Here is a 19,883-nt window from a genome sequence, read left to right on the forward strand (position 1 = left end):
TGGAAAGGTAGACCTTATCACCAACTTTAAAAGCAGGTTGAAGGGCTCGTTGCTTATCAGCGTGCAGTTTATAGGCAGATTGGGCATCAACCAACGCCTGCTGAATCACTGGCCATGAATCAGCCAGTTGAGCAGCCCAATCAGAAGCAGAGCAGGGCTGTGTGGAGGGCTGAGGCAACTCAGGAATGGGAACAAAGTCCTGGCCAAACACAGTACGGAAAGGGGTGTGTCCCGTGCTCTGATGGACGGTGTTGTTATAAGCCACCTCAGCAAAAGGTAGCAGATCAACCCAATTATCCTGCTGATAGTTGACAAATGCCCTCAAAAATTGCTCCAGGGTGGAATTAAGAACCTCTGTAGATCTGTCAGTCTCTGGATGCGACGCAGTGGACAACGCCTGCTTGGTGCCCACCAGCTTCAAAAATGCCTTCCAAAATTGGGAAGTGAACTGTGTCCCGTGGTCCGTGACCAAGCGGGAGGGGCTCCCGTGAATCTAGTAGATGTGGATTAGAAAAAGGTGGGCCAATTGCTGAGCAGATGGAATAGAAGCACATGGAATGAAATCGGCTTGCTTGGAAAAGTAGTCCTTTACCACCCAAATCACAGTCTTTCTCTGACTAGGAGACAAATCCACAATGAAGTCCATAGAAACCTCCTCCCAAGGATGGGAGGGGCTGGCCACCGGCTGCAGCAGCCCTTGCGGTTTGCCCCCCTTCCGTTTAGACATGGCACAGACAGGACAAGAAGCAACATAACTTTTTACATCACGTCTCAATGTGGGCCACCAGAATTGGCAGCGCACAAGGTGTAAGGTTTTGACAAACCCCAAATGACCAGCCACTTTATCATCATGAGACCTAATCAAAATTTCCCTTTGCAAAATGTCAGGGACATAGAGGTGGTTTTGCTTCCAAGCTAAGCCTCTGTCAAATGTAACATTGTCTCTATTCGCTTGCAACCAAATATCAGATTTCAGCTCTAGCAGAAACTGTTGTTGCAATTCTGAGGGAATTGGTGTCCTTCCCCCAGCCGGTGAAACTGAAGCTGGGGGCAGCTGCGCACAAGTTTGACTGCGTGTGACAGCTTGCAAACCCAATTGGGGTTCTGTCCACAGTGTATCCACAACGTCAGGTGCCTGGACCGAATCCTGGGGCAGGCGGGAAAGCACATCAGCCAGGAAGTTATTCTTGCCCGGAATGAATTTCAACTTAAAGTCAAAGCAACTGAAAAATTGAGCCCAGCGGATCTGCTTAGGACTGAGCTTACGGGGCGTGCTGAGCGCTTCCAAATTTTTATGGTCAGTCCAAACCTCAAAAGGACATTTAGCCCCCTCTAATAGGTGGCGCCATGCCTCCAAAGCAAAAGCTTCTTTCTCCCAAACATGCCACCGCCTTTCTGTCGGAAAATTTCTGGGACAGATATGCACATGGCTTCAGGCGGTTGTCAGCATCCGCTTGCAGCAAGAGTGCTCCAATTGAGAAATCGGAAGCATCCACTTGAACCACAAAGGGTTAGGGTTAGACCCTTGAACAAATGTTCATGTAACACTTCATTGATCAATTGCATGAACACCCCTGGTGCCCCCGCCAACCCAAAAGGCAAAACTTTATACTGAAAAGAACCCAGTGGACAATTGAAAGCAGTCTTCCATTCATCCCCCTCCTGTATGCGGATGCGAAAATAGGCTTCCTGCAAATCCAGCTTAGAGAAGATTTTCCCCTTAGCCAGATATGCTAACATGTCTTTTATTAATGGCAGAGGATATTTGTTTAATATCAAGACTGCATTTAATCTGCGGTAATCTGTACAAAGTCTCAATGTCGCATCCTTCTTCGCTCGAAACAAGACGGGGGCACCCACTGGCGAATTTGCTGGTTCAATAAAACCCCTGGCCAGGTTTTTGTCCACAAACTCCCTCAACACTGCCAGTTCCTTTTGAGTCATGGCATAAATTTTTGGTTTGGGCAGTTGAGCGTCGGGGACCAACTCTATCGCACATTCAGTTTTTCGATGGGGTGGGAGTTGGTCCACTTCTTTCTCACCAAACACATCCACAAAGCCTTGGTATTGCTCCAGCAAGCCCTCCAGTGGGGTGACAGTGAAATGCGGGGTTGCTGCCACCGCCCTCCCCACTGCAGCCTCCGGAGCGTCGTCCTCCCCAGGGGCTTGATAGAAACCATCCCCCAAAGTCAAAGTCCTGTGTACCCAATTTATATAGGGGTTTTGTTGGACCAACCAAGGAATCCCCAGAATGACTAAGGGATGCCCCACAGGCACCACCACAAATGGCAGCCCCTCACGGTGGCTGCCCATTTGCAACACCACCATGCCCGTGTAATGGGTGACCGGTTTCCCCCCCCCCCCACTGTAGAACCATCCAGCTGGGTGAAAATCATGGGATGTTGCAGTGGAAAGCTGGGTAACTCCAAAGCAGCCACCACGTCAGGGTGCATCAAGCAATGCGAACACCTCGAATCGATCAATGCCCAAACTTCAACGGTTCTTGTGCGGGAGCCTAACTTCACTTTCACGTTCAGTGTGGGATAGTTGGCACTCACCGAAACATGTTCGCGCCCATCCTCCACCACCTGCCCACAGGTGCTCCTTAGAGCAGGTGGCTGGCGTTTCCCGCTGGCTGGTGTAGATCGGGCCCCCCCTCGCCCCCGAAGTAAGGAACCTCCTCCACTTCAGTTTCAGCCATGGCTGCCTTCATTTTCCTGGGTAGGGAGGGAGATTTCCCTGTCGGCTTCCCTGAACAATCATTGGTCTTGCCCTTCGGGCACGCCGCCGCTCGGTGACCTTCCTTTCCACATCGGAGGCACTGCCCTTTCGCATAGCGGTGCTCCCTCTCCTCCTCCCAGGCACATTGACCGGACTTTCCAGTAGGTGCAGCAGGGCGGGAACCCTTGCTGAGTCCAGCATATCTCATCACCTTCCTGTGAGCGAAGGTCTCATGGGCATGCTCAGCCTTCCCTGCCAGCTGTATCCATTCATACAGGGTATCTGGGTCGTCCCTACCAAGCGACTACCTCAGGACCTCCGTGTTCAGACCGTCCTTAAAAAGTTCTATTATGGTAGATTGGGACCAATCTTCAACCTTCCCAGCCAGAGCATTAAATTCCAGAACATAGTCTGCTACCGATCGTGGCCCCTGGCTAAGCTCCCTCAGTGCCCGTTTTGCCCTTTCTTTAGCTAACGAGTCTTCAAAGTCTAGCTTCAATGCCCATAGGAATTCTTCGAACTCCTCCAGCTCAGGGGCATCCAATTGACATAACTGCACATAGCAATCGGCAGCCCGCCCCTTGAGCTTAGTGGCAATGGCATTAATCTTGGCTCTTTCTGAATGAAGATACAGTTCCCATTCATCCATATAACTCCTTGCATTGGTAAGGAAGAATGATAACTTAGTTGGATCCCTAACCCTAGGGGAGCCCGACTGTTGCTATGCAAAGGTGTCCCCGCCCTCTAGGAACTCCTGGGGGGCCCACTTGGCCAGTTTCTTGGCAGGGGGCACTCTCTGGGAATTCTAGGAAAGTGCAGTTGACCGGAGTGCAGCTCTGTGCTAGCCCCCTGCTGTTTGTGTCTCCTGGGTTCCTTGCAGGGCTGCAGCTTTGTCTCCTGGCCTGGAATGTTCACCTTGGAAGGGATCTTCTGTAGTTGGATTATGGAGATCTGTTTGGTTGGGAAGAAAGTTTGCCTAATTGTTGTTGTTGTTTATTTGTTCAGTCACTTCCGACTCTCTGTGACTTCATGGACCAGCCCACGCCAGAGCTTCCTGTAAGGATTGCCTACCCTAATAGACTCAGACTCACAAGCAGGAACTTAATGATATCTGAATTATTAAAGAATAGTATGCAAATACAGAGAAAGCTGAGAATGAGCAAAAGTGCACCAAATACAAACTAAAAACCCTTGGCTCAAACACAATCCCTCCCCTCGCCCTGCTGTTGCAAACTCCCCCCCCCCCCCAGGTGCTGGTAAATGTTTCTGCTGATGTCCTGGGAAAGAAACCTTGAACACACGAGATAACCCAAACACATTCCAATCCAGCTGCTAACATATAACAATCCCACGAGATGGAATCCTCCTCCCCTCCCAGATGAAACACGCATCAGCCAAATGACATGCGAAACGTTACGATGTAACGGTAACATTGGAACAGTGAACATGACACTTCCTCTCAGTCGTCAACACCCCCAGCTCCCCCAGGGATGAGTCTGTCACCTCTAGAATATCATCCATCCACCTTGCCCTTGGTCGGCCCCTCTTCCTTTTGCCCTCCACTCTCCCTAGCATCAGCACCTTCTCCAGGGTGTCCTGTCTTCTCATTATGTGGCCAAAGTATTTCAGTTTGGCCTTTAATATCATTTCCTCAAGTGAGCAGTCTGGCTTTATTTCCTGGAGGATGGACTGGTTTGATCTTCTTGCAGTCCAAGGCACTCTCAGAATTTTCCTCCAACACCACCGTTCAAAAGCATGTATCTTCCTTCTCTCAGCCTTCCTTATGGTCCAGCTCTCGCAGCCATATGTTACTACGGGGAACACCATTGCTTTAACCATGCGGACCTTTGTTGTCAGTGTGATGTCTCTGCTGTTCACTATTTTATTGAGATTTGTCATTGCTCTTCTCCCAAGGATTAAGCGTCTTCTGATTTCCTGACTGCAGTCAGCATCTGCAGTAATCTTCGCACCTAGAAATACAAAGCCTTTCACTGCTTCTACATTTTCTCCCTCTATTTGCCAGTTATCAATCAAGCTGGTTGCCATAATCTTGGCTTTTTTGAGGTTTAGCTGCAAGCCAGCTTTTGCACTTTCTTCTTTCACCTTCATCATAAGGCTCCTCAGTTCCTCTTCGCTTTCAGCCATCAAAGTGGTATCATCTGCGTATCTGAGATTGTTAATGTTTCTTCCAGCGATTTAACTCCAGCCTTGGATTCCTCAAGCCCAGCATGTTGCATGATGTGTTCTGCATACAAGTTGAATAGGTAGGGTGAGAGTATACAGCCCTGCCGTACTCCTTTCCCAACCTTAAACCAGTCCATTGTTCCATGGTCTTGTCAGGCTCTGCCTGCTACTAAATAAAACACAGACACTAATCCAGGAGAAATCAGGTTCTGGTTTATTTGCGTATAGTGCATGCCTAGGGAAAAGCTGAGAGTGGAGGGAGCGCGCTGGTATGGGGTTTAAATAGCCCGCGCCGGTCAGCACTCCTCCTTCATTGGGTTAGGCAATCCCCGAACCCCGGATGTCTCGTTGCTGGTGGGTGAGGGGTCACGGGGCTTCTGCTGGTGCCCCGGGCCTCTGCTTAATCTTCCTCCTCCAGCCGGTGATGGCTTTGTGCCGGGCGATGATCTTCTGCGATTCTTCTGACACTTCCAGGCGTGCCTTGGTTCGGGCGTCGTCAGAGTCCACCTTTGTTACACGGTATCGCTTGATCGGTTTCTTCGGCTGAAGTCGTTATCTTGTTGCCGGAGTCTGATGCCTTTCTTTTGTTAGTCAGTTATATGTCCTTTGCCCCATTTCCCTGTATTGTTGTGAGTGTCGTTGTGCTGACGCAATCAGTGCAACGGTGCTCATGACAGGTCTGTTCTTACTGTTGCTACGTGGTTGTTATACAGATTATTCAGGAGGCATACAAGATGACTTGGTATCCCCATACCGCTAAGAACGTGCCACAATTTGTTATGGTCCACGCAGTCAAAGGCTTTAGAATAGTCAATAAAATAGAAATAGATGTTTTTCTGAAACTCCCTGGCTTTTTCCATTATCCAGTGGATATTGGCAATTTGGTCCCGAGTTCCTCTGCCTTTTCTAACCCAGCTTGTACATCTGGCAATTCTCGCTCCATGAATTGCTGAAGTCTCCCTTGCAGGATCTTGAGCATTACCTTACCTGCATGTGAAATGAGTGCCACTGTTCTATAGTTTGAACATTCTTTAGTGTTCCCCTTTTTTGGTATGGGGATATAAGTTGATTTTTTCCAATCTGATGGCCATTCTTGTGTTTTCCAAATTTGCTGGCATATAGCATGCATTGCCTTGACAGCATCATCTTGCAAGATTTTGAACAGTTCAGCTGGGATGCCATCGTCTCCTGCTGCCTTGTTATTAGCAATGCTCCTTAAGGCCCATTCAACCTCACTCTTCAGGATGTCTGGCTCTAGCTCACTGACCACACCATCAAAGCTATCCCTGATATTGTTATCCTTCCTATAAAGGTCTTCTGTATATTCTTGCCACCTTTTCTTGATCTCTTCTTCTTCTGTTAGGTCCTTGCCATCTTTGTTTTTGATCATACCCACTTTTGCCTGGAATTTACCTCTGATGTTTCTAATTTTCTGGAAGAGGTCTCTTGTCCTTCCTATTCTATTGTCTTCTTCCACTTCCACGCATTTCTTGTTTAAAAATAATTCCTTATCTCTTCTGGCTAGCCTCTGGAATTTTGCATTTTATTGGGCATATCTCCCCCTATTGCTGTTGCCTTTTGCTTTCCTTCTTTCTTGGGCTACTTCTAGTGTCTCAGCAGACAGCCATTTTGCCTTCTTGGTTTTCTCTTTCTTTGGGATGTATTTTGTTGCTGCCTCCTGAACAATGTTGCGAACCTCTGTCCAGAGTTCTTCCGGGACCCTATCTACTAAGTCCAGTCCCTTAAATCGATTCTTCACCTCCACTGCATATTCCTTAGGAATATTAGTGAGCTCATATCTATCTGATCTGTGGGTCTTCCCTAATCTCTTTAGTCTGATCCTAAATTGTGCAATAAGAAGTTCGTGATCTGAACTACAGTCAGCTCCAGGTCTTGTTTTTACCGACTGTATAGATGTCTGCCACCTTTGGCTGCAAAGGATGAAGTCAATCTGATTTCGGTGTTGTCGATCTGGTGAAGTCCATGTATAAAGCCGTCTCTTAGGCTGTTGGAAGAGAGAGTTTCTTATGCAGAGTGAGTTGTCTTGGCAAAATTCTATCAGCCTATGTTTTGTTCTCCAGGCCATGCTTACCTGTAATTCCAGGTGTCATTTGACTGCCCACCTTAGCATTCCAGTCTCCCGTGATGAAAATAACATCTCTTTTAGGCGTGTTGTCCAGTAGGTGCTGCAGATCCTCATAGAACTGATCTACTTCAGCTTCTTCAGCAACTGTGGTTGGGGCATATATTTGGATCACTGTGATGTGAGATGGCTTGCCCTGAATTCGAATTGAGATCATTCTATCATTTTTTTGGATAGTATCCAAGCACTGCTTTAGCCACTTTATTATTAATTATGAAGGCTACTCCATTTCTTCTGTGGTCCTCTTGTCCACAGTAGTAGATCTGGTGGTCATTTGATGTGAAGTGGCCCATTCCAGTCCATTTCAGTTCACTGACGCCCAAAATGTCTATCTTTAATCTTGACATCTCACCAATAACCACATCCAATTTGCCCTGGCTCATAGATCTTACATTCCAGGTTCCAATGGTGTGTTGATCCTTAGAACATCGGATTCGCCGTTCACCACCAGCACCGTTGGCCGCTAGCCGTCGTTTCGGCTTTGAGCTAGCTGCATCATCACATCTGGGGCTAGTTGAACTCATCCTCTGTTCCTCCCCGGTAGCATTTTGACCATCTTCCTACCTGGGGGTCTCATCTTCCGATGTTATACCGGCATATCTCTGGTTGTACTGATCCATTTAGTTTTCACGGCAAGAATACTGGGGTGGGTTGCCATTACCTTCCCCAGGGATTGCATTTAGTCTGACCTCTCTGTCACGACCTTCCTGTCTTGGGTGGCCCTTCACGGTTTAGCTCATGGCATTATTGAGGTGCTCAAGCTCCAGCACCACGACAAGGTAACGATCCTTTGCCTAATGGGTTCTGCTAATTTCCTTGGGAGGAGAGCTTTTATGATAAAAGATCTCTGAAAGGAATCTTTTGTCTAAGCGCTTTGGCACTTTCTGTTACATTTTAATCTACTGTGTGTCTTTTTTGTATCAAACTCATTCTATTTGTAAAACAGTGTTTGGGAAAGACAATGTGGCAGAGGGGTGAGAGATCTTAATTCCTTCCCACAGTACAAGCAAATAAAATTATAACATTAGCTTCCTTTCCACATACTGGTAATTCTTGTTCAGTCCCAGTCACTTTTTGAATCTATAAACAAAGAGTCCAGAAGCTGGCCTTATGTCTCAGATCTGATCAGGCAACCGCTTCAACTATTCAGAAAATGGTCTCATTCAGTTAGAGGCCTCCTGATTGGAATCGGAGCCCAAATCCAAAGTGATTTAGGAAACCCAAAGACGGGCTACTGAGGGAAACTCCCAGAGGTCAGTATAATGTTACTACAGAATGGGATGAAACTGGAGCTGATGAACTCTTCAAATACAGGGAAATTGGGGAGCCGGTACTGAGGCAAGGTCTTTTACACAGTATTTAAAAAACAGAGAGTACCTATAACTGACTTCCTTTTTTAAAAAAGCAGAATTAAGATTTGATAGGCTCATTGAGTCCTTTGAGGGGCTTAACCCTGTCATATTTCAAAGTAAGGCATTTGTTCATGGGGAGATTACAGGGTTTTTATTTTTTAAAGTTCATTGATTCCTGCTACTGAGTACTTTTATGAAAATAGAATAGATTGTAGAACTTTCCCTTGATAATAATCCATCAAATTGTAGACTAATAGCTTCACCACCTCATGGAAATGACCCTTCTTGTGGCAATGGATTGTGCAGCAATTCATGAAAATGAAAAGCAATCTGTGAACTTGATAACACAGTTCTTGACTTGAGCCAGAGATGCCTGCTGGCTGAAGATAAAGCAGCAGGAAGGTAGGAGAAGGGAGGGGAAATGGCACGTTTTTCATTAGATCCTCATACAGTGGGCTTCTTCCTTTCTTCCTTTTCCTTCTTGGATCACTTTATGTCTGCTGTGATGACTTTATTTCCTCTGTGGGTTCTTTAGTATCTAATGATGTTATGAACTTTGCTAAATAATCTCAGATATGGTACAGAAAAGTAAATGTGTGAACAAAATCTTTGGGTCGATATGGTTGATATAATCAAATAAAATTTATATTTCCCTTTTTTTTTTTAATCTGTTGAATCATGTCTGATCCTCAGAGTCTGCCTGGACAAGTCCCTGCAGTTTTCTTGGCAAGGTTTTTTGGAAGTGGTTGGCCATTGCCTCCTTCCTAGGACTGAGAGAAAGTGACTAGCCCAGGATCACCCAACTGGCTTCATGCCCAAGGCAAAACTAGAACTCACAGTCTCCCAGTTTCTAGCCTGATTCCTTAACCACTCCCCAAACTGGCTCTCGTATTTTCCTATTACTGTACTTTATTTCTTCATTAATCATCCTTGATGAGCATGGAATCAATAACCTGCCAAAATCATGAGGTCACAAAAATAGCCTCAGGATACTATTGTAATTAAAAGCTCTAGCCCAGCCTTCCAAGAGGGCTCCCTCTGGACACATGGAGATTAATTCCCAGGATTCCCTGCACTGGCCATTCTGGTGGCTGAGCCAAAGTTCTGGGACCTGAATGGCAAGGATCTGGAGAATTCTTGGGCTGGGGAAACTGATCCAGGCCATGTGGTTCCTGCTTCAGCCTCACTGAAATAAGGGGGACAGTTTATCACTAACTTAATATCTATGTATTTATGTTGGATGAAGCTTGATAAATGATGGCTGGATTCTGTCTAATATTCAAAGGTCTCTAATGAATAACTGTGAAATTATTTTATTATGATTTCTTAGATATCCAAGTGAAGTTAAGCATATATTACTAGAAGGAAGCATTGTCATAAAGATTATGTTAGGAAATAACTAGGAGTTGAACTTGAATCTTGCTGATGCATCTCTTGGCATCATTGCAGAAGGGATTTGTGATCATATCATCTTCTTCTGGACCTCCCTGAAATTCCCAGGTGGTTTCCCCTCCAATATTAACTAGGCCAATCCTGTTTAGCCTGTCAGATCAGCTGAGGTTGATTTGGTGCTGACACCACCAAAGGGGGCTTATTTTATTTTATTTATTTATTTATTTATTTATCATATTTTTATCACCACCCATCTCCCTCATGCAGGGGACTTAGGTGGTGTTTGCCTGTAACAATAATAAAAAGAAGAAACATGTGAATGTGTGGAAAGAGAATGACAACAGACTTCAAAGTAGTAGAATAAATATATTTATCAACCCCACCAGACACCTGAACTCATCCTTCCAGCCATTCAACATAACAGCTGAGAAGGGGATCAAGGGGATCCACACTGATGAAGCTGGAACATGAGCTTCACTGCTTTGGCTGCCTCCTGGATTTCTTCTTCCTTCCTTCTCTGCCTTCTTCATGCAGACACCATGAAGAAACTGCTTCTGCCGTGATGCTGGACTTTATTCTTTTGCTCCCATCTCTCTCTTACAGTCCTTCAGTTGTATTGCTCAATAATATTCTAATGAATATCCATTTCTCTTGGTTTCCTCCAGATGTCTAAAGAAAGAATATTCACATGATCTCCCAACACTTAGTGTCATTCTTATATTCTTTAATGAGGCTACATCCATCATCTTACGTGCAATCACCAGCATAATTAACCGAACACCTTCTCAACTCCTGAAAGAAATTATCCTAATTGATGATTTCAGTTCAAATGGTAAGTAGCATGGTCTGAAACCTTTCCATGGGCAAAGTACTATTCCATGGAACTGGAGATTTCTATGGAAAACTGGACTGCATAGAGACATTCCTCATAGAAGTCCAGCATTACTTTCTCTATGAAGTGCACTGCTGTACTGTTAGGGAATTGCAACCCAACCAGCACACCCACTTTCTATTGAGATCTCTCTGCACATCCCTTATCTTCTCAGGACATGTTCTTTCCAGCTGGAGGGGAGCTGTCCTTGGTTGCTGCATATGTACATAGATTTGGAGAACAGGATTCTGTAAAATTGTCCAAATTTGAAATGTTTTGAGTCTGAAAGGGTCATTTCAGGTGTTCTAAGCTCAGAACAAAGCACCATGTATCCCAGAGTTTTGTTGTGAGCTTAGGCAAAAAGGGATCTTGCATTCTGTGTTGTTTTGAATGTAGAGTCCTTGGTGCTCTCTGAGCTTGGTTGTTTGCTTGCAGATGTTTCATTAACCAACTGAGTGACATCATTGGTGTGAGTGAGTGTGGGGTTTGCTCCCTGTTTTTATGCAGTAGCTAGCTTTGCCAGCTACAGTAGGAAGAACGAAGAAATGGCGGCTGAAGACAGCTAAAGCGGAGCCGACGACCCTGGCAAAGAATGAAGAGCTGGTGAGTAGACTGGCTCTTCAAACCTCTCCAGACAAAGAGAGGATAGGAGATCGCCCACAAGTGCTCCAGAGAGTTGCTCCTCGCAAGGAGACTGCAAGACAGTGGGCTCTGGCAGATTTTGAGCACTGGGAGACGAGGGAAGAGCCATCTTGCTGAAACTGTGCCCAGCACCTTTAAAAGGACACCGAGTTCGCTTACTTCCTTTTCTAATCACATTCAGAAATTGCTTGTTAACTGCTTTTCAGCTATTAGATCAACAAATTTGACAGCACCGGCTGAGTCTGCCTTCAATCCCTAATATATATTTTTTTAACTATAAGCTTAAGAACTTAAAAGAAATGAAATAAACAGCAAAAAAGAACCCCCTAATTAAGATTTTGATTTTAGAAAGTTGTAAATGGATTAAGGGTCCAGATAAATTTGAAATAAGGTTAATTATTAATTTACAATTAATGGAATTAATTGTAAAGAATCCTTCCTGTGGGAAAGTCAGCTTGTTTTGAATCTTTTTCTAAGACATAAAAGAAATAAACAATTTTAAAAGTTGAATACTAGAGGGAACTAAAGATTTTAATTAAAGGAAAATACATAACCTCATTAACAGCTATAGTAAAGGTAAAGGTTTCCCTTGACGTAAAGTCCAGTCGTGTCCGACTCTAGGGGGCGGTGCTCATCTCCGTTTCAAAGCCTTGGAGCCGGCGTTGTCCCTAGGGACACTTCCGGGTCATGTGGCCAGCATGACTCACGGAACGCCGTTACCTTCCCGCCGAAGCGGTACCAATTAATCTACTCACATTTGCATGTTTTCGAACTGCTTGGTGTGCAGGAGCTGGGACGAGCAACGGGAGCTCACCCCGCCGCGCGGTTTCGAACCGCCGACCTTCCGATCGACAGCTCAGCGGTTTAACCCGCAGCGCCACCGCGTCCCCATTAACAGCTATGGAATGACACAAAATATTATAACATTGGAAATACTGAAGGATTCTTTTGCAAAATGGAATCAGAAGTTAATATCAATGATGTCAATAGTGATGTTTGCTTCTATGGATAGACTGTGTCCAAAACATGTTATGGAAAAAATAACAGAAGAGGGACAAGTTTTATCTGACAAGACAGAGACACAGTTAACATTGAAAGTGGTTCTACAAATGACAGGCTACAAGAATGACATGGAAAAAGACATACAAAAGAAATTAGTTGATGCTTTAAAATCAAAACGGAATTACAAATAATAAACCAAGAGAGTGACCTGGATAATTCTTTTATATTGGATTTACAAAACTGGTTTATTAAAGCTTGGACGAATTTTGTGAGAAGGGGTAAAAAAGAAATGAAAAGAAAACAAGTTCTACGATATTACTTGAATGGACTAATGATTAAGATTGTTAGAAGTAAAAAGAAGGAATATAACGTTGGTTTATTTGATCAAGGTTAAAATAGCTATGTTGTTATTTCTGGCAACACTTAATGGGCTTTTGCTGACACCAGGACTGAAATCACGATGCTTTATGGATTTGTTTATAGATAAGAGACAGGACATGGGATGAAGAGATTATTGGTTGTAAGTTCAGAGGAGGTGAAAAGTTACTAAAATTGTTTATACTTGTGATGAATGTTGGAAGTAACTTTTTCATATATTTCTTTTCCTTTTCTATACTGTATCCTTATTCTTCTTCCTTTTTTTTTCTTTCTATTCTATATTTTTTCTTTTTCTTTTCCTTTGTACTTTTTACTCTTTCTTTCTGCTCTTCTTTCTTTTAGTTTGCATTAGTTTTTACTATTGTAATTATAATCTTTAATAAAATTATTTTAAAAAAGAAAAATAAACTGAGATGATTTAAGTTTCAATTACTATAGAATATTTAGTTATTATAGGGTCATTATTGCAAACTGTCACTATAGATCCTCCTCATTTTATGTTTTTAACAATTTGTAAACTGCCCAGAGTTGCTGGGAATTGGGTGACATGCAAATTGTTGTTGTTGTTGTTGTTGTTGTTATTATTACTATTATTATTTTAGTAATCATGCATCTCTCAACATTATTAAATAATAAAGAGAGAATGGAAATTTTAACTGTGTATCCAGACTGGGATTTCCTCCTGTATTCTGGCAAAAACATCTCAAATTAATATTTTTAAAATCTATTTTTTTTTTCAGAGGAACTGAAAGGTCCTTTGGAAGACCATATCAAAAATTTCAATGTCAAACACCCTGGACTGCTGAAAATTGTAAGACATGAAGAAAGAAAAGGTCTCACAGAAGCGCGGATTTCTGGCTGGAAAGCATCCCATGCAGATGTGGTGGCTATTTTGGATGCACATATTGAAGTCAATTCTGAATGGTAAGCCTAGAACACCATCCACATCTGGAGAATAACTGAACATCAGGTCCATTTCCATTAACTGCCATGATAAATTAGATTGGTCATAGCTCAGCTTACAGCATATGTCTTTCCCCTGAAACTTGTCTAACATACACTTGACTTTTCTTTATACATGTGGGTTTAGCTACGCTAAGATAAAGAAAATGACTGTCACAATCCATATGGAGCCTACTTTTCTTGCCTGCTTAGGGTATACTCTTTCCCCAAAGTGTGCACCTTGAAATGGAGTTGTCAGTTATTCTGAAGTTGGTATTCAAGATCTGAAGAGGGCAAAATTCTGTCTAAGTTTGCATATTGTGAGTGTAGGGGATCAGTTGAATTTTAACTGCTTCAGGATTCAGTATGGGAAAAAGATCATTCATTGGCTTCCATACAAAACATCAGGACTCTTACAGCTGCTTCCTATTTTGGCAGAATGGGAAGAAAGTAGTAAGGATATTAATCCTACAAAATTTCAGCTGGGAACCTTCAAGAGTTTCACTGCAATAGATTTCTGAGACAATTCCTCTGGACTTCCATGAAGAGATAGCTCAGCAGCCCCTAAATCAGCCTTTCTCAACCTTTTGACTCTGGAGGAACCCTTGAAATACTTTTCAGGCCTTGGGGAACCCCTGCACATTCAGGCTTAAATTTGGGCCAGAAGTTACAAAATCATTACATTTGTTTCATGTGTAGGCCTGTATATATGCACTAACTGTGGTGGAATTCAGTGGTGCCACTGGTTTTCAGGAAGGAGGGAGCACATTCCAAGGAGGTAGAGGAGATAAGCAGAGGCACAGTCCAGGAGGTGATGGTGGGGAAATGAAGAGGTTCAGAGCTCTAGAGCTCTTCCAGGTTATTTCCCCTCAGGTTAGGTAGAGTAGCTTTAGTCTGGCAAGATTCTGTCTATATGGTGTGAGCAAATAAAGAACTGGAGTTTGAATGGACTGACTCTTCGTTGTTCTTGGGCTGGGCCTGACACTACCAGTGTTCTTAAACTAAAAATAAAAACTTGCCTCTTTAATGTGAAGTTGCCTGAATTTGAAATAATTTTTAAATTATTGTGATCTCCCAGGGAACCCCTAATGACCTCTTGTGGAACCCTACGGTGCCGCAGAACCTTGGTTGAGAAACCCTGCCCTAAATTATCCAGCAAAAAGCCTCCATTGGCATGACAGGTTTGCCTTTGTGGGGCAGCTCAGCTTTCTTCCTTCCAATCAAAAGGTTTTCTAGGGTGCCAGGAGGGTTGGGAAGCTTGGCTGCCCCAGGAAGGTCTCTCTTCACTTTCTTCTGGGAGTTGTCCAGGATAGGCAAAGCTTGGCCCCTTGAGGGCAGGAGTATGACTTGTCACATAACTCTATGCAACTTCCTAAAGGGGCAGAAGCAGGTAGGCATCTGTAAAAGACAGTGCCACAGAGATTAGCTGGCCACAGAAAAAGAGGTCACCCCAGGCACACACACACACACACACACACACACCCTTGCAAGAAGCAAATACTTGCTCCAACAAACCCATCCAGGTCATCGCTCTGAGATTTATCCCTATCTCAGTAATACAAATGAACAGCTTCAACTCAGGTCCAGCATTCCGAGTGCTGAGAGCTGAGTGGAGCTTCACACAATGTTGTTGTATGAACAACTTTGCATTAGGACAAGAAAACACAGAGCTTAACTTCTGTGAGGAAACTGAGAGCTGAGAAAATGAGACAAGCAAGGTTAGCTTAGCACCCCAAAGAGCTCTTTTAGGCCAAGAGATTAATGCATGGGTAACTCTCCTTCATGTTAGCCTTAGAAAGCCCTTCACTCCACTCAAGTCCTCCCCCCAGCCTTGACAACAGTGGAACTGAAGATGGAGCATTGTTCACTGTGCATCACAACCCTAGAAGCAGCAGAAAGCCATGCGCTTTGCAAAGTGCTCCACAGTCACCAATCCTTTTGTACCCTCAGAGTAGATGTCTTCTTTGATTCATCACACTGATGGGATGAGGTGAGTTGGTCAAAACTTTACCAAATCAAAGCGTCTCCTTGAAGCTTTGCACAAATGTCGCTGTTGGCAGTCAGACTCTCCCTGCAATGGCAAGTCTGGCGTGTCTGGTCCCAAACTTCAGATATGCTGTCCAGGCAGCTGACCCCAGGGGCATCATGGCCCCTGCAGCCCTAGACTAGCTTTTTAATTCAGGTGGATTCACTTTTCCACAGCTCCCCAGGCATTTTTGGTCCCTCTTTGCTGCCCTAGGCCTCATTTTCTCACTGCCTGCCCACCCTTGACTCTGTGTGATGCCAGTTGTTTTGACTTGTTGCTGCTCTAGGAATGACACATTCCAGTTCTCCTAACCTGAGCAACCCAGTGTAAGCAGTGAGTTGGCAAAAGATCCCACAACCAGCCCCTTACTGGTTTTGGTGCAATTTACAGGAAGGTTGTGGGTTGGTGGGCTATGCCCTCCTGTAAGAGAAAGGCCATTCCAAGCTGCTTCCTTTTCTTCTTACTTAATATATGTAATATATAGTATAATAATACAATACGAACCCATGCCAAATACCAACCCTGTAGAACCAAAAATCACTATTGACAACACCCAGCTGACAAATGTAAACAGCTTCAAATACTTGGGAAGCATCATCTTGAGCAATGGGTCTTTGGACAAAGACATTGACTCCAGGATCAGTTAGGCCAGCCAGGCTCTGGGGTGGCTGCGTACCAGAGTGCACAGCCAACACAACATCTGTATCTCCACAGAGCTATGGTTATCCTTTCTCTCCTATATGGATGTGAGTCCTGGACACTGTACTAAAGGCACATAAAAAAACTGGAGAAATTTCACATGACATTCTCTGCTCCATCCTTGGCATTTGTTGGCAAGACCGTGTCTCCAATCTGAAGGTCCTGGACCACGCAGAGTCCACCAGCATTGAGTTCCTGATTATCCGAGCCCAGATGCAGTGGGTGGGACACGTCATCAGAATGGACGACCACCTTGTGCCTCATCAGTTGCTCTATAGTGTGCTGGAGTCTGGGAAGAGACCTCAAGATCATCCATGCAAGCACTATGAAGATGCTGTGAAGGAAACCCTATGCCACTGTGACATCCAGCCAAGGGAAGTAGGAGCTGCAGCTGCTGACAGAACCGGCTGGTGAGCCCTGTGCCATGCAGCCTCCACCAGCTTTAAAGACAGGCGCTGCCAAAAACTGATAGAAAACCATGAGCAGCATCACAGGATAATACCCAAAGATACTACAACAATGGACTTCCAGTGCCCTCCTTGTGTTAGACTCTGTGCTTCCACACCGGGTCTGCAGAACCACCTCCATGTCCACAGATGAACTGCACAACAGTGTGTCTTCTTCGAACCTGAAGGAGTACCATATACTTAATATATGGCAAGGAATCCCTAAATCCTGTGCAAGTCAAGCATAGCAGTGATGACTTCAAGTGCCTGAACTGTTCAGAGTGCTGGAAAGCATTTGGCCCAAGAGATCAGAAAAAACACACCAGGCATTTCTATAAAAATAAGTCTATTTATAAAAAGCATAAAACATAAACAGTTCCCATATCCAGAGCTGGATAGGCTCAAAAGCTTTTTTGCATAGATATGTTTTACAAGCTAATACACACGTGCTGAGCTGAATGAGCTGCTGCTGCTGCTGCTGGAAGGGAGGCTGCATAAACGAAACTGACACCTTCTTGTGGCAAGTTCCCCCCAGGCAATCAGCAGCTTTAGCTTATATGGTCATCCTTTTCACACCCCAACCTGAGGACAATTACGTCTGACCTTCCGACTCTGCCAAAGTGATTTGTTACCATAGTAACCAGGCTACCTGGCTTCTCTGTGAATTGCTCCTTATAGAACAACCTGAATTACCAACATGAACTACTGCAAGAAGGAATACTTTTGTTTTACAATAAAAGATGGAACAGAATACCATCTGTATTTCTGACTTTGTATCTCAGATTCCATAAGGGATTGAAATCTATATTCTTTTTTTTTAAAAAAGGCAGTGAATCTAAGCCTTCTAAATGACCCAACTAATTAGCAGGTGGCATGACCAAAATCCAGAATTTGGACCAAAGAGGAAATGACCTCCTATGGAGTATAACTCTTTACTCTTTTGATTAAGCCCTGGTTTCTGATTCATGTGGACTGAAATGCCACTGCTGTGAACACTAGAACTGCCTGGCCCTCTTTCCAGAAATGGTCAGAACCCAATTCTGGGGGAGAAGCTGGAATGAGTGGAAAGTCAAAGAGCAGTGACTCAACCCTGAATCCTATGAACAGAGACTGGCTCTGCTTAGCCTTTGGGAGAAACAAGAGAGGGGCGACATTTTTAATATTTTTTCCTTTTGTGTTTTTTCCTTTTGTATTGATTTGTCCTATACTGTTATGTTTCATTTTGTTTTAAGTCTGAATGTATGAAGATGGGGAATTGTGTGTTGTTTAGAGCTGCCTTCCACTTGCAGGCAAGCAAATGAATGCATACATGTGTCTTTCTTAAGTACCCAACGGCAGATTTCAACTGAATTCTAGGAAAAACTTCCTTAATGGCAAGAGCTGCTCAATAATGGAAGTAACTGCCTATGAGATGCTACCATTTGTATTTCTGCACTGAGCTGAGGGTTTGGCTCATGGCATACGTGGGCCCTTCCCAGACCAGGATTCTGTGATGATTATTCAGGCCAGACCGTTTATATCCCACCTTTATTCTCATAGGGCAGGATCTTCCTATATTTTTTCTATGAATGCAAACAATTCCAAATTATTTTGTGTATGTCCCAAACAAGATTATTACCTTCCCCAGTCTGTGTTTCACAGAGTGGATGCTGGCAGGGACCTCACGTGGGAAAGCAACCAAATGATCCCCAGGTTGAGGCCTCTTTCCAGTTCTCCAAAGTAAAATCTCCTGACCATGTTTAATTACACATTTTTCATTTCATTTTTCAGCATTTCTGCCCCCAATTCCATCTTACTGACCCACTTCAGAAGTCCCTTTTTCTCCCACAGACATAGAGTCCTTTCACTGATAATATGATAAACTGGGCTAGCAAAGGAAGGAAGGAAGCAGTAGTATTAGAATGAGCAGGTGCTCTTCAACTACATGCACAGAAAGACATGCACTGTTAGGAGAAGGAGCAGCAAAAACAGAAGAGCAAGTTGCCCTCTAGAAGGGTTGCCTTATGTTCTACAGAGAAACCTATGTGCATGTCATTCACAACCACCCTTTAAAAAAATGCTCTATTTGGAAGAGAGGGATATTTTGTATGCATTACTTCAAGTAGTACAGCACAGTACCCTTGGAATCTTGCTTGACCCCTCATCACTATGTGGCCCGTCCATGGCCTTTCCTTGGCAGCAGTATGGAAGATCTTCCCGCTTGTCTCCTTCTGGGATGCCTGGTAGTCATAGGACCATGGGACTTCTGCTCAGGGATGGAATCCAGATCGCAACATCCCAGCAGAGGACTGCCCAGCCTCTGCTTGAACCCCTCCAGCAAAGGGACACCCGCTGCCTCTTGAAGTAATTGTTCCTCTGTCAAACTGCTTTTGCTGCTAAGATTTTTTTAAACCAAACAACAAAAACTTTCAACCAGAAGTGGCCGTTCCAAATACAAATCCATCCAAATACAAAGTGGGTCTAACCCTGCTTAGTTTTCTGAGTTTAGCTAAGACCATGTAGTTCATATATTGGGTGTGCTTAATATATTCAGAAGCCTTTTTCTTGTTTGTGGATGATCCCATTTTTGCCTTTAGTGTGATGGATATGAGAGACCAGAAGTCCCGCTGTTCCCTGAGTTTTTTGACATTCTAAAAACATTCTGGGCAGGAGATTGGACTTGGCTTAAATGGGCCCACCGTCTTCTGATCCTTCTACCAGGGATTGCTATTAATCAATGTACTGCAAGATGAACTCTGTCATGTTATATTAGATGAAAAGATTGTTTGCTGAAAGGTTCTATTAGAGAAAAAAAAGATTTAAAGAACCAGATGAGCAGCTATGGGTGAAGGCTTTTTTTTTAATCATGAGGAATCAAGACTAGAGTTTCTTTCTTTTCTTTGTTATTTAAAATAGCACAGTGTCCAAAGATGATTTATATCCACTTCTTGGACAGACAAATGTAATTGAATCACAATCACAAACAGAATGAGTCAGGCAGAAAACAAAAGGAACTTGACAGGGTTAGGATTAGCTTCTTCTTTCAGCAGGGAGGTGCTGATTTGTACACCGGAAGCCTTGTTGCAGGCAGAAAATTTCAGGGAAA

At 44.0% G+C, this 19,883-nt stretch overlaps 1 protein-coding gene across 1 annotated transcript in view; it reads left to right on the forward strand.

The window, feature by feature from the left end:
• The window catches only part of GALNT8 (polypeptide N-acetylgalactosaminyltransferase 8), a 72,985-nt gene that overhangs the window by 25,942 nt on the left and 27,160 nt on the right, over positions 1-19,883 (forward strand). The window contains exons 3-4 of the mRNA XM_063308398.1: positions 10,458-10,624; positions 13,426-13,609. Coding sequence (XP_063164468.1) covers positions 10,458-10,624; positions 13,426-13,609 — 351 coding nt within the window. The remainder of the gene's footprint in view (positions 1-10,457; positions 10,625-13,425; positions 13,610-19,883) is intronic.

Source organism: Candoia aspera, chromosome 7 (assembly GCF_035149785.1).
Source record: "Candoia aspera isolate rCanAsp1 chromosome 7, rCanAsp1.hap2, whole genome shotgun sequence".
In the NCBI taxonomy this organism is placed as follows: domain Eukaryota; kingdom Metazoa; phylum Chordata; class Lepidosauria; order Squamata; family Boidae; genus Candoia; species Candoia aspera.